Genomic DNA, 23,645 nt, shown 5'->3' on the forward strand with positions numbered 1-23,645 from the left:
ATTTATGATAGAAATGCCCCCAACATTGAATTGCATTAGCAACATTATTTGACGGGACTTCATAGAGTTTTAGAAAGTGAGTACTTCAATCCTGTTCAGTGACATTATTAGCTTGTACAATAGCTTGTGAGTGGTAAACTGTTTGATTTAAGAGAGACCAAGTAACAGCCATGCTCCTGGAATGAATTGATGACAACATACTTTCTCCGTCGAGCTGACATCTTTTAGCCTTAGTGGCTTTTAGCCAGTTTTTATATTTGGTCACAATATTGACTAAAAATGAAGCTCTCTCTGTAGGTGACATTTCTTGCCGACAAAATTCTGTCTTCCTGGCTCGAGTGGCCGTGTCATACACATGTAGTTTCGGTCGTAAAATTTGATGACTAAACAGACCTTTATTATTACTTGAGCTTTGGAAGTGTTGTAACATGCCCGAATAAACAGGCTGTGTTTCAGATGAAACTACTCGATGATCATAGCATTGTGAAGCTAAATGCTCATTCAGGGAGGTTAGCGATTTAACAGACCATCATAGGCGGTTGCCACTGTTATTAACCATTAACTTATCATGCAGGAGATTCTTCTGAGTGGTTACGATGGAATTCACACTTGGCCATTTTGTTACAAGTTGTTTGGGGGCCCTGTTCTTATTTTCCAGAATACAAAACTTAGTTATACTGTGGAACATATGCGTATTCACATAGATAAAATCAATCGTTGAACAGCTACTGCCACACTGCCAAGTGGGTCGTGGGGGAATAGCGGACGTGAAAGCTCCATTTAATCTAATCAAGTTATGATTAGATGCAAAGACTACCCATTTTGCCAATCTTGATTTGTTTTTAGAGGCATATTTCAATTGTACGCTCAAGATTAAAGTCTCCCACAATTATAATTCGAGAGGCTGTTGTGTCCATTGCTATTAGGTTAAATAATTCACCAAGTGTTTTTATGAAACTGCCATCCGATATTCCCACAGGATTCCAATACACGTTAATTAAACCATAAGTGTCATTGTGAATTTTCACTTTGACTAATTGCATGAATTCTTTCGGTGTTGCCCATTCTTCTGCACAAGTACCTTGTTCTTTTTTGATGGCTATAAGCAAACCAGATGATGGCCTGCCTTGAGTTGCCTTGACTGCTGGATTCAAAAATAAATCATAATTGTCCCACACCGGGACGGACACTAACCAAGTCTCTTGTAGCATAAGTATATCATATTGCGTCATGTGAATATCATTATTGTTTATCAGATGGGAAAATCCTCTTGTGTTCCAACTTAACAGTGTAATATTTTGATGTTTAGGGAACTGTGCTAGTTAGGAGGAGTTACTAGACTTACTGCATGTGCAGTCAGCCATTTTACACAACAGGGTGCTTGATTTAGGTGCCAGAGTTGGAACATGGATTACTAGGTTGGTATTGTGTTTTCATTCCAATCTCACTGGCCACTGTTGGTTGTGTACTGAGTACAAAACCAACCCAACGTTAGCAGTTCCTTTTTGGCCAGCCAGATGGTATTTTGGACCAACCTGGAATAGTTTTCACTGGGAATTCCACCAGCACCAAATCGGTGGAGGTGATATCTTCCAGCATCGGTATGTCGGAGAAGATGGCCAAAATGGACCGCCTGTTCAGGTCATATTGCACAGAAGGTCTCTGTTTACAAGCCAACTTCAATGAGAAATTGGCCGGATACTTCTACTTTCAAGGGGGCCACTAATTGCCAGTTTGGCAGGTTGCTCTGCAGCAACAGGGCCTTTACTAGATTAGAATTAGTGCCCATAACGGCTTAAATTATTTGGATGATTTCAGGTGCAACCTGAGCTAGCAGAGCATTTTTACCATCTGGTAGAGTTAGAGTGTCTTTCTCTATGTGCCAAATTGAGTCATGCTTCTGTTGATTTGATACCACATCATCTGCCACCTTTTCTGTTATTTTTTCTAGATTATGATCTGTGTTACCCACCGGTTTCATCTTGTGGGCCACCAACCCCGGCAAATGGATCTCATTTCCCCTTTTGTCTTTAAAGGAGACACTTTTAGTGTTACACTTAGCTGGAGTTCTCGAGGGAATAAAGGAGTCATTAGAAGGAATTACAGCTGGTTGACTGCTCATGTAAACATCAACTGCTTACCTTATCTCTTGACGGTGGTAATCCCTAAAGTTAGAGGCTGAATTCAAGTCTTCATGAATAGGGAATTTAACCGACACAGCAGATTGGAGTGTAGCCGCTTTAGAGCTTTCATGCGTTTGTTGCAAAGCTGCCTCCCTGACTAGAGCGTCTAAAGGGGCATACGACGTGGGCCGATCCGAGAGCTCACGCTCTGCTCGCTTTGTTGGAATTCATAGGCTGATATTTGTTAGATATAGATTGAGCAGTCGCTATAGAATTTTTGGTCGGTAGACTCAGCCTTTTAATGAAAGTCCGCGTCTTAGCGAGCGCCTTTTTTGTTTGTTATGTGGGGATCATTTTTTGACAATTTAGAATGCGAGACAATAGATGGTTTTGTGCTACGTCTGGCATTTTTTGAGAAGATGGTATATGCAACTTGTGAAGATTTCATCAACTCGAGGGGAGTTGAATTCGAAACATAAGATTCACTCTGCAAAGGGATGTTGTGCGACTGTGATTTGGGTCAATATCATGAATGATTTTGCTGACTTGTGGAATTGTGTTGAAGACAAGATTGGCCCCTGGAGGCATTGTCCCTGAGGATTGAAGAGGCTGAGGAACATCAGACTCCGTGCTCGTTGCCACCGTGCAGGTAGTTGGAGCCGGAGTTGGACAATTGCCTTGTAATTTGTACCTGATTTTTTGTTGCCATAATAGCAATTTTTAATTTTGGGTCGCTTGACTATTTACTTTGTTGTTAAGGGTGTCAAATAACTTAATCAAACTAGATAGAGAAAGTTGCATGGTATTCAGCGCAATTTCCACCAAGGTATGGCTACTTAATGCAGAGTTAGCGCCATCCGCTTTACTGCAAGGTACAGAGAAGGTTATAGGTAAACTCGGCAAAGGGACTTCTACCGATTTCACTGGGACATCCTCAGGTGTAAACACCGGTGGGGCACAAGCTCGACGCGGCGTAGGTACACAGAATGATACATGAGTGCTAGAGTTGCATGAACTAATACTAGAAAACATCACGGGTGATTTGGACAAATTATCAGAAAGAAGCTGCAGAGAAAAACAGGAATTTGAGGAATTTAAATCAATTATTACAGCATCAAACACCCCCACCCCTCAGCAATGATCATGTCTGCTTCAGTTGGAGCAGTGAGTGGTACAATATTCAAAAGACTATTGTCAGCTATTGATATGTTCAATTTCGGATGTTCCACAGATGATTCATGAACAGACTTTAACTGAATAATTGACACGTGATCCTTGTGTTGGGCCAGAGCTTGAGGACCAACTTTAACGGAAGGAACAAACAAAGCAGATCTAGGAGTACTCACTGCATTTCGCGCGAGAGCAGCATCTGTAACGTTCAAAGGATCTGTGCAGAATTTCCTGATGTCCATGCAATCCTTTGTACTGGTTTTTAATGTTGACGCCTTCTGCGAAGCCTTTGGGGTAGACGTGTGATTTAATATGTAGTTCTTTGTGTTGATAACAGCAGCCCTGACGGCCACTGGTTGTTTTAAGGGTAAAAGGCTCTGCGGCATACCTTATTTAAGTGAAGTGCCCATAAATGAGCAGCAGCTAAAGGTACTGAGCAAGTCCCGAGGTCCACTCAACCACAACGCTGCGGCGAAGAGGCAAAGAGGGACTTGACGAGACTTGCTTGGTGCGTGCGATCTGGTGGCAAGCAGACTGCTGCCTTTGTAGTCACGCAGCAGAGGGGCGTGGTTTACATGTATTTTTGATATTCTAAGTAAACAAAAGATAAATAGAGGTCAAATATAGTGGCTATAGTGTTATCCGAGCTCCTTTATAAGAGTTCAAGAGGCAATTAATACTGTGAATCAGCCAGAAAACAGTCTTGCAGAACACAAGCAGGAGCGTTTCACACAGCGTACTCGGCAAAGAGGGCAAAGAGGGACTTGACGGGACTTGCTCAGTGCACGTGCGCTGGTGCACACGGACTGCTGCCTTTGTAGTCACGCAGCAGAGGGGCGTGGCTTACATGTATTTTTGATTTTTGTGAATCGGGCAGAAAACAGTCTTGCAGAACACGCGCAGGAAGAGTTTCACACAGCGTCCTCGGCAAAGAGGGACTTCACAGGATTTGCTCGGTGCGAGAAAGAAATCCCCCTGTGACCTTCTCCCCTGCAGCCACTGCTCAGGAAATGGAGAAGGATTAATCCTTGTGTAGTCCCGCAACTTTGGAACCTAGGAGAATATACACTCATTCGTGAATAATCCCACACATGTAAAATGTTAGATGAGGTGCACAATTGAGTGTCCCCAAAGGCATGTGTGTGAGTTGTGTGTGTTTGTGTATAAAATAAGTTCAACATTGTCATGGAAACCTTTATAAACAGGTGAAAATATGGTGCGCGCGGACTGCTGCCTTTGTAGTCACGCAGTAGAGGGGCGTGGCCTACACATATTTTTGATTTTCGTGAATCAGCCAGAAAACAGTCTTGCAGAACACGCGCAGGAAGAGTTTCACACAGCGTCCTCTGCAAAGAGGGACTTCACAGGATTTGCTCGGTGCACGAAAGAAATCCCCCTGTGACCTTCTGCCCTGCATACACTGCTCAGGAAATGGAGAGGGATTAATCCTTGTGTAGTCCCGCAACTTTGGAACCTAGGAGAATATACACTCATTTGTGAATAATCTCACACATGTAAAATATTAGATGAGGTGCACAATTGAGTGTCCCCAAAGGCATGTGTGTGAGTTGTGTGTGTTTGTGTATAAAATAAGTTCAATGTTGTCATGGAAACCTTTATAAACATGTGAAAATATGAACGAGAGGTGTGAAAGCGAATTGAAAGGTCTACAATTGTGCTACATGTGTTTAGGAATGTATAAGAAGTTAAAAGAAATATTTTTGAGTGATAAACGTTTGAAAACATAATTGCAAAATTGTATTGACAAGGTGTTACCTTACTTTAGCATGAATTGAAGTATCGTAGCTGATATTGAAATATTACGCATGCGTAAGTTTACGCCATGTCAGACCATCAACATTTGACCTTAGTGAACTACTTACTGAATCATTAGTAGCTGTAACTTTTAAATTACATTTCTTTTGTCAACAGTAGCAAATGTAACCTGATCTCTTTGTGGATACCATTTTCATACAAAAAGTTACATCTTTTTCTTATTTATATCTTGTTTATTGAGTAAGTTACTTATGTAACTTACTCAATAAACAAGATACACTGTTATTATCCCACTGACTGGTGACTATGAGACTGACATAGCCACCCTTAAATCCATCTACTCTACAATCCAAACATGCTGGCAAAACACTTTTTATGCCTTAATGGTGAAAAAAACGAACTTCTGTTGGTTGGATCTCCTGTGGCCCTGAAGAAACTGGACAAACAATACAGTTCCTTCACGATTCACAACCTATCTATCCCCGTATTGCAAGGGTTCAAGACCTTGGGGGTCTACCTTGACTCTGACCTCTCCATGAACAGGCAGGTCAATGCCATAGAATCATCCTCAGCTTACCACTCCAATTTGCTCAATGCAGCCAGACCCTTTCTGTCCGAACAGAACTGTCTCACAATTGCAGCAATTATTGGATATAGGTTGGATTACTTCAATGCCCTCTTTGTTGGGACGTCTGTAAAAAAACATTATTAAGCTCCAGATCGTTCAGAATAATGCCTTGAGGGCAGCCACTGACATTTCCAAGCAAAAACATATATTTCAGAAACCAGGAAGCAGGTACATTGGCTCCCTATTAAAGAAAGGATAATCTTCAAAACCCTCGCCTTGACACACAAGTGTGTCCATAAGCTTGCACCTGCATACCTAGCACAGAGAATTGTCAAACCGTCTTCGGCAAGGCCCACAAGAACTGCCTACGTCAACAGGATATCCATGCCCATATCTTTGAGAATTCGGGCCGGTGGGTCCAGATTCCCAGTCCTGGCAGTATCGTACTGGAACTCTCTTCCACCGCATATGAGGTGTATGGAGTCACACCTAGCCTTCTGGAAAGCACTAAAAATAATGCTGTTTAACTAAAGAAGTCCTAGGATCCCGCCTTTCTTTGCATTGGTAAATATAACGTCCTCATTGGCTCACTTTGATGCAGAATATCGCGGACCAATACACTAAAGCTGTAACCATTCTATGATTTTTCTTCCCACTGTAACCTCAGTCAATGGAGGAGGGATAGTCTGTATGCAAGCTCAATGTAACCAGGAGCACACTGCCTATTGCAACTAAGATAAGATAATTCCATGTATGCAAGCTCAAATGTAACCATGAGCATACTTCCTTATTTTAACTAAGATAATTTCATGCAATTAAAACCACTTCATGCAACAGCGCCTCAATGCCCTTGGGCTGTTAGTGCGATTTATAAATCTAAATAAATACTATGAATCTGCCGCACTAATTGTTGGGGACACAAATGTAAATAGATAAATACAAATATATATTAAGTAAGGCCCAAAAATACAGCGGAAATACTAATGTGAGGTTCACATAGATGAAAATAATTAAGCAATACATATTTCTGGGGTTTGTGAATCTGCTTATATTCCCCTGGAATGCATTCTTTGCTTTTAATTGTAGGTCCGGAGTATTATATGTTGCCAACTTCAAAAGTAAAAACATGCATCGAAATGGGTGTTAATGTCATTCTATTCCCTACCCCATGTATGCAGGTTGCCATGGTGCCCCTTGGCTACTATGCCCTTGAATTGCGTTTTTCCCGCCATTGGAACAGTCATGAGAGTGCGAGTGGAAAACTGAAAAAGTGTGAGTCCTACGGTGCCAATGGGAGATATTGCTCAGAAGTGGCATCACCACTGATCCATGCAGAAATCCACATCAGTGATTCATGGCACTGGTCAATTGCACGGATCCATGGCACCAACAGTCCCAATGTCTGTGCCCCGAATCCCAACCCCCGCACATATAGTGAAAAGTTGTATGCTCCTGGTCTCGAACCACCAGCACCACCTACACAAATGGAGAAGCCTGTTTAATGTTTGCCTGGAGTGTAACTCCCAATTCCCTTGGGTGGACACTTGTAGGATTTGCCATGAGTGGTTATCAATACACCAGGGTGCAGAATGGTGTGCTGCATGTAGAAAATGTAAGCCCAGAGCACTTGAGCATAGAAAGCAACAGCCGTGGATAATATATGCCATTGAAGCCGCTAAGGTAATCACATCTGAGGCACAGGAAGTCATTATTGAGGCGTAATCATTGGGCTAGAGGAAATTGACAGACCCTAAAAGATGGAGTTATCCCAGGCTCCCAAACATAAAACATTCCCTACGGCTCCATGCCGCCCGGCCCCATATCTGAAGAGGCTACCACATAGAAGTCTCAGGAGCCATCAAATGTCGCCCAAAAATCTTGGGGGACTAAAATTACAATTTAGGTGAGAAGACAACCCACGGGGTCTGACTCACAGCCAGCACCCGTTGTAAGTGCTAAGGTTACCTGCACTAAAAGTCACAAGAAGATTGGGCCACCCACAGCTGGGAAAGACAGTATCGGCACCAAACCATCGGACAAACGTAAATACCCATCCACTGCCAAGTCACGACCAAAAAGCATTCATATAACGTGGGGAAATCAACCTCAAACATGTATCAGCCTCCAAACATATATCCAATCAAGGCACTGGAAACCCTGAGCTGAGCTGGAAAAACACCTCCTTAAAAATGGCAACAATCATCCAATGCCGGCGAAATCTGCATCAAAATGAGGCTCTGAAAAAGCCAAACCATACAGACAGCCACTGAAGCAGACACCTAGCAGCGGTGGCTAAAACATTATTACCTTGGAGATACCCTAAACACAGAGCTCAGAACCCCTGAAGACACCATTTAAAAAGAATTTTAGGGCCACACAAAAACCATGTGTCAGTATAATGTCGACTAGTACTTAAACATTTGTGAAAGATAATCTCTTCTGCTCTAAGCCACAAGGAACGGGCCCCTTTCTATGCAGGCGAAGAGGAGCAAGAGGAGTTTGTGAGGACATAGACCAAGAGGCTATTAATGGCCCCTCAGACACAGCAATGCCTCAAACCTTTACAAATGTAAATTTACTCAGGATGGAAATGGAACAAAGAGAGAGAAGGAAAACATAACTCCCTCATGCAGGTCAGAGCGATCCTCCGGCAAAGACGCCGCGTGTAGAAGTAATTACACTAGAGCCCACAGCAGAGGAAACGCAGGCTAACACATATGACAACCAGGGGACCAAGACGAAGATCTAGATAAAGATGATCCACCAGATTACACAGCGGAGAGGCTAGAGGAGATGGTGCCATTAGCCTCTGTTTCCTCCACAAAGGATCTGGTCAGGGTATCAGGTAATATTATCCCCATATATATGGTCGCCGTACATAATATCGCTGGGAAAAGGTTGTGGCAATATTATATGGGTGACCATACATATAGGGATAGGGGCAGCCAAAAAACAATATATATATAAATAAAAGGGTTTGGGGGTTGCGGGGGTGTCCCCCGCATGTTCCATGGAATAATGTCCCCACAAAAAACGGCAATTTTTCGGCGATATTTTTGTATGGCGATATTTTTTCTGGGGGCATTATTACATGGAAACCTGGTCGGATATGGGACACTTGATATTAACATCCAGCGCAAATCTGAGGAAAGGGATTTAATTAAGGATACACCAGTGGATACACAGTCTATGGGCCAGTGTATACCTCTCATGCAGTCAGTCCAATGCCAGTTGAAGTGGATACACAGTCTATGGGCCAGTGTATACCTCTCATGCAGTCAGTCCAATGCCAGTTGAAGGCCTCTATGGAGGCTCCTGCCACACGCAAACCCATATATATGCACATTTAGAAGAACTACAAGCCATCGCCTGGGGGCAACTCACTGGTAATAATGGCATGAAAATATAGCGTGTCCCTGAGCTCCAGCGCATGCTCCTACAGATAGGAAGAGAGTTGAAGATTGTTTCATATGGGCAAAAGTATGTTGACTTGCACTGCTTCAAGTTGGTGGGAAGCGTAGGGTGTCGGAGGAGGAAGTTAATTATTCAATACAGGTCATTGCTACTGTACTAATTCACTTCTGAGTGAATTATTACCGTAAGGGGTTTGGGGGAGGGAGTTTGGTTTGTCTGTCTCTAATAGTACAGGCAAGGGTGTTCAACACTGGGGTTAAATGTGGCCGATTACTGGCATGGATGGACAGGAGGGACGAGGAGGCAAGATGGATAAGGGCAATCAGTATGATAGGAGGGGGCGTAGCTAGTGAGGATGACGAGATAGCGGAGGCGTTCGCTGACTACTATCAGGCGTAATACGGGTAGCCCTCAACAGGGGGTGGGTCGAAGATATCACAATACGTAGGAGAAACGAATCTGCCTCAGCTGAGGAAAGGGATTTCATTAAGGATACACCAGTGGATACACAGTCTATGGGCCAGTGTATACCTCTCATGCAGTCAGTCCAATGCCAGTTGAAGGCCTCTATGGAGGCTCCTGCCACACGCAAACCCATATATATGCACATTTAGAAGAACTACAAGCCATCGCCTAGGGGCAACTCACTGGTAATAATTGCACAAAATTATAGCGTGTCCCTGAGCTCCAGCGCATGCTCCTGCTTCAAGTTGGGGGGAAATGTAGGGTGTCGGAGGAGGAAGTTAATTATTCAATACAGGTCATTGCTACTGTACTAATTCACTTCTGAGTGAATTATTACTGTAAGGGGTTTGGGGGAGGGAGTTTGGTTTGTCTGTCTCTAATAGTACAGGCGAGGGTGTTCAACACTCGGGATAAATGTGGCCGATTACTGGCATGGATGGACAGGAGGGACGAGGAGGCAAGATGTACAAGGGCAATCAGTATGATAGGAGGGGGCGTAGCTAGTGAGGATGACGAGATAGCGGAGGCGTTCGCTGACTACTATCAGGCGTAATACGGGTAGCCCACAACAGGGGGTGGGTCGAAGATATCACAATACGTAGGAGAAACGAATCTGCCTCAGCTGAGTCAAGAGCAGCGAGAACAGCTGGAGCTTGATCCTATCCTGGAAGAGATTCAATCAGCCATGACGCTGCTCTAGGCAGGGAAATGGCTGGGGCCGAAGGAATTCCTGGCGGATATCTGGAGGCTAATAGGATGCGGGCCAGCGGAGGAAATGAGGGAAATGTTTCTGGAGGGCCAGGAAGATGGTAAACTGCCGGTGGATCTCTGCCAAGCCATGGTGGTGGTGATACATAAAAAGGGTAGACCCGCAGATCAATGACGTGCATGCCGCCCAATATCTTTTATTAACAAGGAGGCGAATATTCTCGCAAAAGTGATAGCCAGTGCGGGTTGTTACCGTGCAGGGTGACTAGAGTGAACATTAGACGCCTGCATAATGCGTTAGCCGCGATCCCCTCCCTATGGGGCCCACACTCAGTTATGGTGATAAATTCTGAGAAAGCATTTGATTGGACGGGGTGGAAGTACAGAGGGACAGTAATGGATACATTTGGATTGCTGCCTAGGTTCGTTCGGTGGGTGAAATTGATATATAAAGACCTGGAGGAGAGGGTAAAGGTGAATGGGTGGACCTCTGGTACCTTCCCTCTTCAGCAGGGGACTGGGCATGGCTACCCACTATCACCACTGCTATTCTTGTTGGCCATGGAGCCCTTAGTGGCCCGAGTTCGATTGGACCCCCATTGGGTTTTGATTGGACCCCCCCAGGGTTTTGAGAAGCAGGGTGGGGGGACCGCATCTTGTTATACGTGGATGACATATTTAGCTACCTGAAGGACCCCAATCAAACAGGACCTTGGGTCAGCAAGGTCTTTCGAGACTTTGGAGAGGTCAGTGGTCTTAAAATCAATCAATTGGGAGAAATCGATCCTAGTGCCGGTTAAGGAAGAGGATGCAGCAATCCCAGGGGGATGTCCCCTTTTGATAGAACTGTCTTCATTTTAATATTTCGCCATCACGGTAGGTTCAGGGAGTGCAGTTTTTCAAGAACAACTTAGACTAAGTGTTAGACCATCTGAGAAGCGATGTAAAACATTGGGGCAACGCTACCGCTATCTTTGGCCGGAAGAGCAAACCTGTTCAAAACGATGTCAATCCTGCAACTCTTATATGTCTTGCAAAATGCTCCAGCGAGTGTTCCCCCAGGATATTCCAGATTATTGAGCAGTTACAGAGGGCGATCATATGGGGAGAAAAGGTCCCACGGATAGCATTGACATTGTTATCTAGATCAGGGTGGGACGGAGGCTTAGGGGCCCCGAACATACAACACTATTATTGGGCCTCAGAGCTAGTGGTGATTAACGAGTGGTTGTTTGGTGGGAGGAGATGGCCACACATAGAGTGGGAACTGGGAGAGATAGGCACTGTTACCTCTGCAGGTGATATATGGTAGCTAGGCGGAGCTCTGAAGACTAGGGGAAAGTGTACTAGACTCCAGAAGTACCGCTTTGAAGGCAGTGGAGTGGGATGAGGTGGTGACCAAGGAGGCATCCTTATGGGGTAATGCAGACTTGCCAGAAGTAAAGAAACCCGGTAAACAGCGGAGATGGCAGGAGAGAGGCATTTCACGTCTAGAAAACATTGTGGCACTAAACCAGCCACACGTTTCCAGCAATTGCAGGGGTGATATGAATTGACAGAGGGTGACAGATAAACATACATTTGACTGCAGCACATCCTCATGGAAGTGGGCATCAGGGAGAAGGGGATCACGCGATTATATCAGATGCTAAATAGCTTCACTTCCTAACCTCTGACAAAGCTGAGGGGGACCCATTGGAAGGGAACCTGGGTCCGCTAGAAGAAGTAGACTGGTTGGAGGCCTCAGGGTCACCAAGGGTGGCAAGCATCACAGTATGACTATGGTTGATATAATATAATGATCCTGGCTGGCAACCCCCTGTTTTTGCAATGCAGGACGGGAGTGGGATCCTTTTATCACTTGGTCTGGAATGTACTGTGGTAAAATCCTTCTGGGAAAAGGTGAGAGGCAAAATGGCTGGGATGGTGGGCAAACTATACCTGACTGCCCCAAGCTGATCCTGCTAAACGTTTGGGTTGAACGGACAAGGACAAATCACTGCTCCGGATAGCTTTGACACAAGGCAAAAAGATGTTTGCAAAAGAATGGGCTACTCTGGCGCCTCCTAGATTCCAACAATGGCTAGAGGGAATAGACTATTGTGCAGAAGAGGGTGTACAGGGACAGGGTGGTACCCATAAATATCAAAAAATTACCGAAATGGTTAGAGGCGGGATAGGCTTTCACGGGAGGGGAGAGCGGGGTACACAGGGGAAGGGAGAGGTAGAAGGGCAGGAAGAGTCTTTTCGGGGACTAAGAAGGCAGCGGGAGAGGGTGGTGGAGTGCTCAGGGGGAGGGCAGGATGCATTATGATTTTGAACACACTGTGATCGACCTGTGGTTTCAATGGTTTTGAGTTTTTGAATATGTTATTTGTGCCAAAAATCAATAAAATGTGTTTTTATAGAAAACTGATAAGCCGGTATGACAGATTCCAGTAGCACTCTGTGCTAGACCTAAGACATGCCTGAGGGTATCCATGCGAAAGTCCATATCATCAACAAGAGAGGCTCCATTGCCTCAAACATAGTCATCAAGAGCATCCTAGATGGGGCTGAGACTGCAGGTCACCAGGCCGCACACACTGCAGTGCTCAAGCAGTGTTCCTGGCTCTGTGTAACTGGGTTTAGACTAAAGACGCAGGCTTCCCTGATCGATAAACTTCTCGACAGGGGGGTGGTGGGACAACTCCAGGATGTGGAGGAAACCCTCAAAAAAGCTCAAACACAACACTACATGCGTAAAACACTAGAGCAGTTCTATGTTTGTGGATACCCACTGTTAGGACTCCACACTTCTAGGCGAGGTTATATACGTGAGTAACAACAAATGGGAGTCAGAAGGTGGTCGCCTCCTGTCTATACCCAAGTTTTTTAACACATAAATGACAGAAGGATAATTAGTAAAAAGTTATTCCTGCAGCTGGGACCCTAGCGATAGTTAAATATCCCTGTGTCAGATATCTCCTACAGAATAATTGCAGTCAAAACCAGCCCTAGTCAGTGCTGGTGTGCCAACTACATATGGTATGTAGAGGTCCTGACCCTTTCCTCTCTCATTGCTTTCCTAAATACTACAGTTTACGTGCATACCTAATGGGGGTCGGTGTAAACTTTTAATATTAACGCCTCCAATGTGTATGTCTTATAAAAGAAAAACAATCTAGTCTGAAGTGATCAGACAAGGGAATAAAATAACTTAAAAAGCTGATTTCCTATTCAACAATTCGTTGTTTAGTTGTAAATCGCTGTGATATTATTCTTTAGACGAGCCCTTTCATTTTCATATGTGGGGTATCAGAGCCTGGGTTATCAGTCCAGAGCTACTTCAGAATAAATCAACCGGTTTCAGTGGGGTTCATTCTTTGGCCGCTTTCTTCAGGACAAGTGCATTGAGTTCGTAATGTTCTCTATACAATATCCAAATCATGCAGTTTTGTGAGGATATCTTCGGGTATCCACAGAGTTAATCAATTGTTCCCTTGGTCCTATACTTAGGTACTTGGAACTGGATTCTCTATGTGGACATGCTAGTGGTGGAACAATGCATGGACTCTTCTTGACTCCTGCATTGATTGTCTTGCTGGGGTCTGTCTTCACTGTGGCGCTGAGTGACGTGAAGAATCTGCTACGGTTCCTCTATGTTTGTGGTTCATACACGGGTCGCTCAATGGTTTCCCTGTTCGTGACGCATCTACGTCGGTTGTTTGTTCACTGCAATTATTCTGCAGGAGATATCTGACACAGGGCTATTTAACTATCGCTAGGGTCCCAGCTGCAGGAATAACTTTTTACTAATTATCCTTTTGTCATTTATGTGTTAAAAAAGAGGTTATAAACGTGCCATTTCCAAGACGTACAGTAACTCCACCAGGGCATTCAATTTGTCCATGGATCCTGGGGACAGCCTCAATATCACCAACAAGGGAAATCTGTAAGGGACAGCACAGACAGGACAGGACAGACCGAGTCACAAAAGGCAACGTCTACCCAGACGTGCTTCTGCAAGAGGTAAAGCTGCGCCAAACCACGACTGTCAGCAGCAGGTTCCCATCTATTTTTCTGTGATTGGGGGAGGATATTAATTTATATCCCCGCATTGGAGGGCATAACCACTAGCAAGTTGCCAGCACTGTTCTTTGACGGTGGGTGTGCCTGACTTACCTCCAACTCTTGGCTGGTGGTAAATCAGGACACCCCACCGGCAAACTTGTAGTATGCCAGTCCCGAAACGTGCCGGTAAATGGAATTACACGCACGTTAATTCCAGACCGGCATACGTGTAATGAGGCCACAATGCCACACAACATCCCACTGAGAAAGAAAATAGTCTACACACCTGTACTGCTTTTAGAAGCAGATGAGGCAATGATGTTTCAAAAGGGGCCCTGTGAGCCACACAAATGGATCTACTCCATTTACTTTGTTGTACCCAAAAACACTGCACAATATTGCCAGTCCTCGATCTCCAGCAACCAACAAATTTGTCAAAGCACAAAAGGTCCAGATAACAACATTCCAAGAAGTTAATCCATTGTTAAGCAGGTGAGATTACAAGGCCACTCTGGACATGGAAGATGCATGATTTTCATATTTCCAAGTTCGAAAAATACCACGAGTTCAGGGAGGTCCATTATGAGTTCAAGTTGCTTCCTTTTGGGATAACATCGGCATCCCTTGTATTCTCAAAGATACTTGCTGTAGTTGCCACACATTTGCAGTGGAAGGCTATACACCTCTACCCATACCAAATGCACAGATGCACACAAGGCCGCTGTACCAGTGGCGTAGTGCAAATTGGTCACGATGGGTTAGTGTTAAGGATGAAAAAGCTTGTGGAAACTTTGCAATGGGGGAGGGCCACAAACTTGTTGACGGGACAACCTTTCTCAAGCATCCAGTGCAAGTGACAATTCTGAAGGGCACCTCCTGGGGTGTGGAGCACACCTCCACATGATGGAGGTACAAAGAAGAACCTTGCAAGAGGCTCTCCTACACATCAAATAATTGGAACTCCTATCAGTCCACAAAGCACTTCTCAGCTGTCAAAAACCGATAAAGTCCAAGCGCCTCCTCCTAAAATACAGACAATACCACAGCAATGCTTTATTTGCCCAAACACGGAAGGAGGTTTACCCTGCTACTATTCCAAGGGACACGGGCAATCTAACAGTAGTGCACAGGTGAAGGATTTGGATCCAGAGGCAACATGTCATTGGAGTGGACCCTTGTCTAGCAGATGACCTCAGCAGATTGGGCCCAAAGCACAGAAGCACTCAAAAAAATATTCCAATCTTGGGGAATTCCAGATAGAGAGTATCCCATCCATGCACCCAGAAGAGAAACCGCTGGGTAATATTCTGCGGTTTGCATGGTCAGGGATATTTATGCATACCTTTCCTCCAACAACACCACCACTACACTGTGTGGTGCAGAAACTGATACAGGAATTCCTAACTGATCACTTCAACAACAGGAAGAATGCTTCACCCGACACCACACATTCTGCTCATGCAAAAGCAAAGCTAGAAAGTACCGCCACATTCTCAGACTATGACCATGGCAGCTTAACTCCTGAACTTGTAGAGTTTGGTCATTTGCAGCTGCCAACTAGATGCATCGACATGCTTAGGGTTGCACATAAACCAAATACACATGCTTTTTTGTTTGTTGTACTTTTGAATCCATGAACCCAGTTGAGTCCATGGCTACTGGAGTAGTAACCTACTTACTGTACTTATTAGATGCATGCGCAGCGTTTAATTCCCTAAAAGGAAACTTAATGGTTCTAGCAGCTACACCACTTCCCAACACAAAGTCTCATGGTAGGAAATCCCTGAGGTTACATCCTTTATAGAAGGAAAGAAGCTTATTCACACCTGCTGTTTAAGGGAATGCCCACTGCAGGGCACTGAAGTGCACGCTTCAACTTCTTCCTACACTTTTATTTTAAAACTCAGCCAAACCGGAATGGTTTCTTTGTAAAATAAAAGTATAGGAATGGTAAAACTTAAAAAGTAGAGCAGCACTACCCCTAACCGCTTCCGTTCCCTTCGACCGCTGACTGATTGCCAACCCGGCTCCGAGCTGGGATATAAACACAGTAATGCCAGATTGATGCTTCCACCATTCAAACCCATTCATACATGTTCACTCAAGCACCAAACATGTAAGGTGTCTTTTCTAGCAGCAACTACAACCCATGTTGATTGACAAGCCTTTGGCCACTAATCAGAAAGACAGAGTGGTTTTCCCGAACACACCTATCATTTTCTTTGAGATACAGAGCCATATTTCACATAAAGCAATCCATTAAGCTCCCTGTTTCTTCCAAAAACCACATACACTAGATGTATGAACAGTGGTACTGTTCTGCATGGATAGAACTACAATAATCTGAAAAATAATCCAGCTTTCATTTATTTTGCTATAGGGCAAGATGGCATGCCGGTCACTAATGGCCAGCTTTGTAAGATGGATTGTGTATTGCACTCAAGAATGCTATAGACTAGCACAAACGGCTCTAGAGCAGGCTTGTCCAACTCCAGTCCTCTAGTAGCCAGAAATATATCAGATTCTCAGGATACCCCTCATTAATATTTGTGAGATAAATTTGCACATAATGTTTCTAAACGTATGCAAATGTTTTCTAATGTATATTCATGAGGGATATCCTGAAAACCTGTCAGATTCCGGCTCTCGAGGCCTGGAGTTGGACAACTCTTTTCTAGGGGAACAGGGTCAACTGTACCATTTCTAGCCCGCGTATCTTTAGATTGCAAATCTAAAGCATGTGCATCTGTGCACATGTTAACAAAACACTACTATACAGATACGCAACCAAACAGGCTCTTAAGTGGATCAGTCAATATCATGTCAATTTCGTGGAACCTGTTTTCTGTGGTGCCATATGCTCCCACTCTGCAAGTAGCGTGTGCTGCATGCTAATCTATTCATAGCATGTGAAGTGCTGCTTGCTAATCTCTTCATAGCATGTGAAGTGCTGCTTGCTAATCTATTCATAGCATGTGAAGTGCTGCTTGCTAATCTCTTCATAGCATGTGAAGTGCTGCTTGCTAATCTATTCATAGCATGTGAAGTGCTGCTTGCTAATCTCTTCATAGCATGTGAAGTGCTGCTTGCTAATCTATTCATAGCATGTGAAGTGCTGCTTGCTAATCTCTTCATAGCATGTGAAGTGCTGCTTGCTAATCTATTCATAGCATGTGAAGTGCTGCTTGCTAATCTCTTCATAGCATGTGAAGTGCTGCTTGCTATTCTATTCATAACATGTGAAGTGCTGCTTGCTATTCTATTCATAGCATGTGAAGTGCTGCTTGCTATTCTATTCATAACATGTGAAGTGCTGCTTGCTAATCTATTCATAGCATGTGAAGTGCTGCTTGCTATTCTATTCATAGCATGTGAAGTGCTGCTTGCTAATCTCTTCATAGCATGTGAAGTGCTGCTTGCTATTCTATTCATAGCATGTGAAGTGCTGCTTGCTAATCTATTCATAGCATGTGAAGTGCTGCTTGCTATTCTATTCATAGCATGTGAAGTGCTGCTTGCTAATCTATTCATAGCATGTGAAGTACTGCTTGCTAATCTATTCATAGCATGTGAATCTAAGATTCTATGCCCGAGAAAACAAATATGATGTAGCCAGTGATCGTCCTTATGGTGCTAGTATTTGTTTAGAGTAGCATGCGGCCACCTAATCTTCTGATGATGGCTACACAGACTTCAGGGATATTCTACCAGAATGCAGAATGGGGCATTACCAGTTAACACTCAAAACGCTTCAATGGTCACACTATACTTTCGTTTATCATGCTTATCATGCAAAAAAACTCTAAGGGTGTAAGTTCCGAGAGGCTACCACGACAGGAACAGCCCTGACAATGCCTACTTTTACTTATAATACCCCGGACCTACCACTAGGTGGCTTAATATACCGCACAAGTTATTCTAACCAGATACAAGCACCAACCAGAATATTTGTTGCAAGTAATGTTTGTCGTATTTTCTTTGGCTGATCTGTGTGTTTGATAAAGTCGCTGTTGAAGTTGCACGCATGAATAGAACCGCCATGTTTTATTTACTGTCCTCTTTTCTCAGCAGGCCCTGCCACTAACCTATCAGACTCTTCCGTCGCCACCTTTCCCATCAACCATCCCGGCAATGTAAGGAAGGCTCCCAATGCTGTACAGCGTGTTCGCTTTAATCAGCCATCCGCCAATGGCGCCGCTCCCCACGGGAAAGACAGCAGGAGCCGGAAGTACTGAGCATGGCAAAAGGAACAGGAAGTACTGAGCATGGCAACAGCAACCTGGCAGCATTGCACTTGGCAACATCCTAAACCCCACTGCGGGCTACCTGTGTCGATAGAGTTTTGCAGGCAAAGGTGAGGGTTGCCTGCATGTGGCACATTTAGGTGGAAACCGCAAAAAGAGTTGGTCAAGAAGACATGTGGCTGGAGCACACATTACTCTCCACCTTGGGTTCAGATCCACACTTTTTCTCCAAAAATGTCCCTTTTTTCTCTGGATAGAAACTTTTCTTTTTTTTATTCAACTCTTTTGTGTGTGGTTTGTTAATGAAAAATATGTTTACAGATTTTTGAGGAAAACGTACAATGCTCAAAACTGTTGGGCTTCTAACTCGAGGAACCCCAGCCACCGGTGAAGCACTTTCCGGAAATGCAGCCTGAGATGTGCTGTTGCCTCTGTGTCAGCGGAGTGCAGCAGGAACACGAACATGCAAGTTGCTTCTAATTAAAGTATCTGATTAGAAGTCACGCACGAAAAATTTGGGATTGAAAAATGAGAAGTGACTGCTACGTGACACTAAAATGACATTGCACCACTCTCGGCAGTCAAACCGCAAGAATGGGTATTTGGATGTTCCTCAGCGGACCAGGGGCGCTGTGCATGGGTTTTACCGCAAGGTGACCCCTTGTTGGGTTGCTTGTTAGCAGTACTGCTTGTTTGTGTTCTCCCGGTGCCTGGGTGCGCTGCACGAGGTGTATGAATCCTTTACTATGCAAATAGCCTCCACGCCATACCTCTCAGCATTCATTAAGGTTAGGTGGGCCTTCTGCAAAATCTCATTCCAACATGGCTGCCTCATTGATATCTGCCTGCAAACAGCCACTTCTCAACATTTCAGATGGATGTGTTGCCCGTGTATCCAATCAAATAAATGCACACTTTTTGCAAATGTGTGCATGACATCCAAAGTTCATAAGCGGGTGACCACAATGCAAGTTAAATCAATTTCTCGCAAGTTGGCCTATATTTTTAGTTTGCTGTACTTTCCAGCCTGTGGGGCCTAGATGGGCTGTGGGTGACTTATTGTGTAAGTCATTATTGGTTATGTGTAAAAATCTCGAGAAAGTGGTCGAGCCTGTTATGGTACTGGTAACTGGCCCATATATATTATGGGATGACAGCATAGCTATGTGAGTGGTGGGGCTGATGCTCAAATGAAGGAGAGGAGACAGAGTGACATGGGACCACCTTTATTCTCCCTCTTCAGGATTCTGCCTGGGCTCTAATAGCCCCTCCTCTTCCGCCCTCGTTCCCCATGCTGTCTCCTTCCTCCAGACACTTAAGGTCGTTCCTCCCTTAAGGAGCCCGCCGCCCCTGAGTTCCATATATGACAGAGCCTCTGTGAAAACCTCCTTCAAAACAGCTCCTATACATGGGGGGGCTTCCCCACTTGCCTCCCACCCCCAATGCCCAACCATACTTCTCTGGCCACAATGTCCCCAGCGCTCCCCACTAGCGCCTAAAATTCGGATGCTCGTCCTTCTATGCATCTCTATTTGACGGTTGTATGTTTTGGTCATGGCTGGACTGGTCTGTAAGGGAAACAAGCGTCCTGGCAGAGGGGTCAGGCAAGGAGGACTCGGCCGGTGGTGGCCAAACTCGAACTGTGCACAACCTAAAATGGATATTACGTGTTGTATTGGAACGCTTTCATGCTGTGCGCGGCACAGGGACACCACATGCTGGTAACAGGCCACTATAGCGATACATAATGACGCTGAAAGTTGGAAGACAAGGGGAAAGTGGTTACAGGATTTTTTAACAGCATTAAAAAAAGAGGACATTTTCAATATTAAATACAGAAATTGCGGGTGCTGTATGGACACGCACGTGCAAACGTCCTAACATTTAGAAATGCTGATACAGTGAGGAGAAGTGGGCGACCCTTGGCTTTAGAAACATGCTTGTTGGAATGTTTTCCTGAACACTGACCTGCACAATCTGCACTGGGCCCCAAGTCCCCACTGAGCCAAGACTGTGCCTAAATTGCGAGCATTCGCCCTGGTCCTGATGTCGATCTCAAATATCGCTGAAAAATAGTCACTTTAAATCTCTCTAGGTGGGGGGTGGGGGAGGTTAGCCGCCTGATCTAGATTAGAAACAGTGAGCTGGGCCTTCTGGAGAGAAGCAAGTGTGAGTTTACCGCAGTATTCACCACCAATCTCGCCGCCATTGTACACAGGTAGCTTAACATCTCACAGGAAACATGCACGCCCTTAAATCTCTCTGAAACTGATGCACACTGTGTAGTGAATGAAGTGTTCTAGCCTTTATCAGAAGATCATTTATGCAAATTCAGGCTGTCTGCTCTGCTCTTTTCACTCATAACTGCAGCCGCAACCCCTTTTCTGACCCTTATGACAGTGGAAGTACAAAGTAAGTCAAACATTTCCCTCGTCAAAAGTGCAGTTCTGAGCTCAGTCTGTGCACGTTCACCGCTGATACACTCAAGGGTCTTTCCCACAGGAACGGACGTTCTCGCACAAACACTTCACTGCTTTTTTCTTTGCAGTATTTTTTGCAATATTTTGGGGACTCGTGGGCAGTTTTCCGCTTGCACAATCACTTTCAAACGAAACGCCTTTTGTGAAGGCACAGGAAGAAAGCAATCACAGATGTGTTCACCATCACTGCAAATCAGAGATTGTGCCACCAGCACCCTTTGTTGGCAATCCTGGGGAACCCTTTTGGGGTCAGTTTCGCTATGGGGGTGGTGTGAAGTCAAGCAAAAGGTAGAAGTACAACGTGTATGCATTCTTTGTAGGTGCTGCCACCTTTTTTTTTGGTTTGTATGACAGAGCGGAATGACCTCTTCGCCACAGACACCCTACAAATCTGGCATTTGATTTTCCTGCTGGCGGTAATACATTGGATCCCTGTGGAAACTGCCTGTCTTTTTACACCCGATAATAGCAGGCAGGTTAGACTCAATCGGAAGGCTTTATAAATGCCTCCTGCCATGCGTAAATGGCAGGCGGCATTAATACAACTTCACAATAAAGTAAAATAACAAGGTGTAAAGGCTAATTCACCTGCCCTTTTTTCACTTTTATTTGCACTTTCTATTGGAAATTAAGAACATTGCTTGGAGGGAGGCTTCTCGAACTTAATTGAAACGTAACATAACCCCCCCCCCCACGCAATTTACGAGGTCTTAGAAAATGGCCTCTCATGTAAATTATTACTTATACGCCAAAGTTATTCACCACTGTCCACAAGTAAATCACAGGTAGCCATGCTTTGTAAATGGCCATAGTTATAAAGCCACATTATGGGGCACAGACTCAGTTAATGAGTCTAAGTCTCACACCTTGCAACAGGTGGACTCATTGAGTATGAGTCTCCCATGAGCACAGCCACGGGCTATCCAGGCTGTGCTCATGCATGCCCTACCACATAGAAACCACAGACAACACTGATTGGTTAGTGACCATAAACACAAGGTCACCTCAAGACTCACACTTTGCAGTGATCTTACTCGGTAAGTGTCTTTCTGTAATCATTTAAAACACTGGTCTCTTGTAGCTGATCAATGATAAGTGTTTTTTCAATTATCACAAAAATTGATAATAGAAACTATTTAAAAATGTATACAAATGGTTGTCCCCAACCACTCTTCCCAGGCAGGATTACATCCTAGAGCAGTGCACTTAAATACCACCCGAATCAAATGCATTCTGGTAAATGTAGTTCTGGGTTACTTATAAACATTTTAACTAGTATCTGAATTCAGGTTAGTCAGTAACCAATCCTTATCTTCCTTCATAAAATAGTAAGGTACATAGACATCCTACTCACGCCTTTTAAAATGACTGCAAACATGCATTTGAATGGTCCACAGATTAGATTGTTCACATTAATATGGCGCTGTGGCGGTGGGCTGCGTGGACTGTTAGATGAATTGGCAGTACATTACTTCTTGTTAAAAATTCATAGTGTTCTGTCTTTTTCATTATACTTTTGCTATTCAAAGAATCTTTCTCTGGAAAAAAACTGTGTTAAAATATTTTATATTCCCATTCCAAGCCAGTTGCATAGGACTTCCCCCGGCTGGCTACCGGCTCCAATTAACATACATCGGCAAGGTTGGCCAGTCCACCCGATGCAGTGTTGGGAGGGACTTTCATTGCTTGGGCGTGTCTATGTTTTCTATTTATTTCTCTATTTTCCTTTTGAATTTTGAATTTGTACAGTTTCTACCGTTCTCGTATTTTTTAAAAATGATGATTTGAATAAACCAGTCTTGGTGAAAAAGTGTGTGTCTGCAGTGTTCATTTAATGATTTCACCTAGCCCTACCCGATTTAGGACCAATTAAGACAAGAACAAAGAAAACAATCAAGTCAACGTGTTGGAAGAAACTAGGAGCAAATAAAACAAAAGCTGACATGTTAATAGTCTAGGGGCCTCATTATGAGTTTGGCAGTATTCTGGCGGTAAATCCGCGGGGATTTTACAAAGGGAATTACTGTTACCGCCACTTGGTCCCATGGGTTTACCACAGGATTACAACTGGTGGTAAGGCAGTGTTAGTCCCAATTTTGGTGAAATGAACTTGTGGAAGTTCTGTTGGTTTTTGGAGGAAAAGTGGAGGAAGTGGATCCTGGTTGTATGTTTGTCATTATTGATTATGTCCTTGTGTTTGTTTATGTGCGCCCCTATGCCTAAGGGCCTTTTGCACATTACAAATTAAAAAAATATATAGAAATAACTAAATATTTACCTCCAGCAACAAGCTGGAGGTAAATCCTCCACTTTACCTCCAAAAATGGGTACAATTAGCACTCAATAATTCCGCCGTGGCAATGCTGCCAAGCTTGTAATTTAACAGTGCAGGAAAAGTGTCTGTGACGGAATTACAGCCATTTTCTTCCCACACCACCAACCTCGTAATGAGGCCTTACCGATGTACAGGAATACACCATGGTAGGTAAAGCTGAAAAACACATATAGAAGTAGCAACAAACAGTAACAATAACACGCTTTGCACGATTTCTTCCTCTTACAATCGGTGCTAGAACATATTTTGATATGATAGGATAAGTCATTTATAAAGTGCCTGTACACAAGTGTTTCTAGGCGCTCCAAG

At 44.2% G+C, this 23,645-nt stretch overlaps 1 protein-coding gene across 2 annotated transcripts in view; it reads left to right on the forward strand.

Moving 5' to 3' along the window:
- Positions 1-22,814, forward strand: part of KIF19 (kinesin family member 19) — a 447,302-nt gene extending 424,488 nt beyond the window's left edge. Inside the window, exon 20 of one of the 2 annotated variants that reach the window (XM_069655131.1) lies at positions 18,349-22,814. In XM_069655131.1, the coding sequence (XP_069511232.1) occupies positions 18,349-18,512 (164 nt within the window). In that variant the 3' untranslated portion in view covers positions 18,513-22,814. Of the gene's footprint in view, positions 1-18,345 lie in introns of both variants that reach the window. The other variant, XM_069655130.1, reaches the window with a different exon arrangement.
- The last annotated feature ends 831 nt before the right edge of the window (positions 22,815-23,645 follow it).

This window comes from Ambystoma mexicanum, chromosome 3q (genome assembly GCF_040938575.1).
Source record: "Ambystoma mexicanum isolate Mex_15411 chromosome 3q, UKY_AmexF1_1, whole genome shotgun sequence".
Lineage (NCBI taxonomy): Eukaryota > Metazoa > Chordata > Amphibia > Caudata > Ambystomatidae > Ambystoma > Ambystoma mexicanum.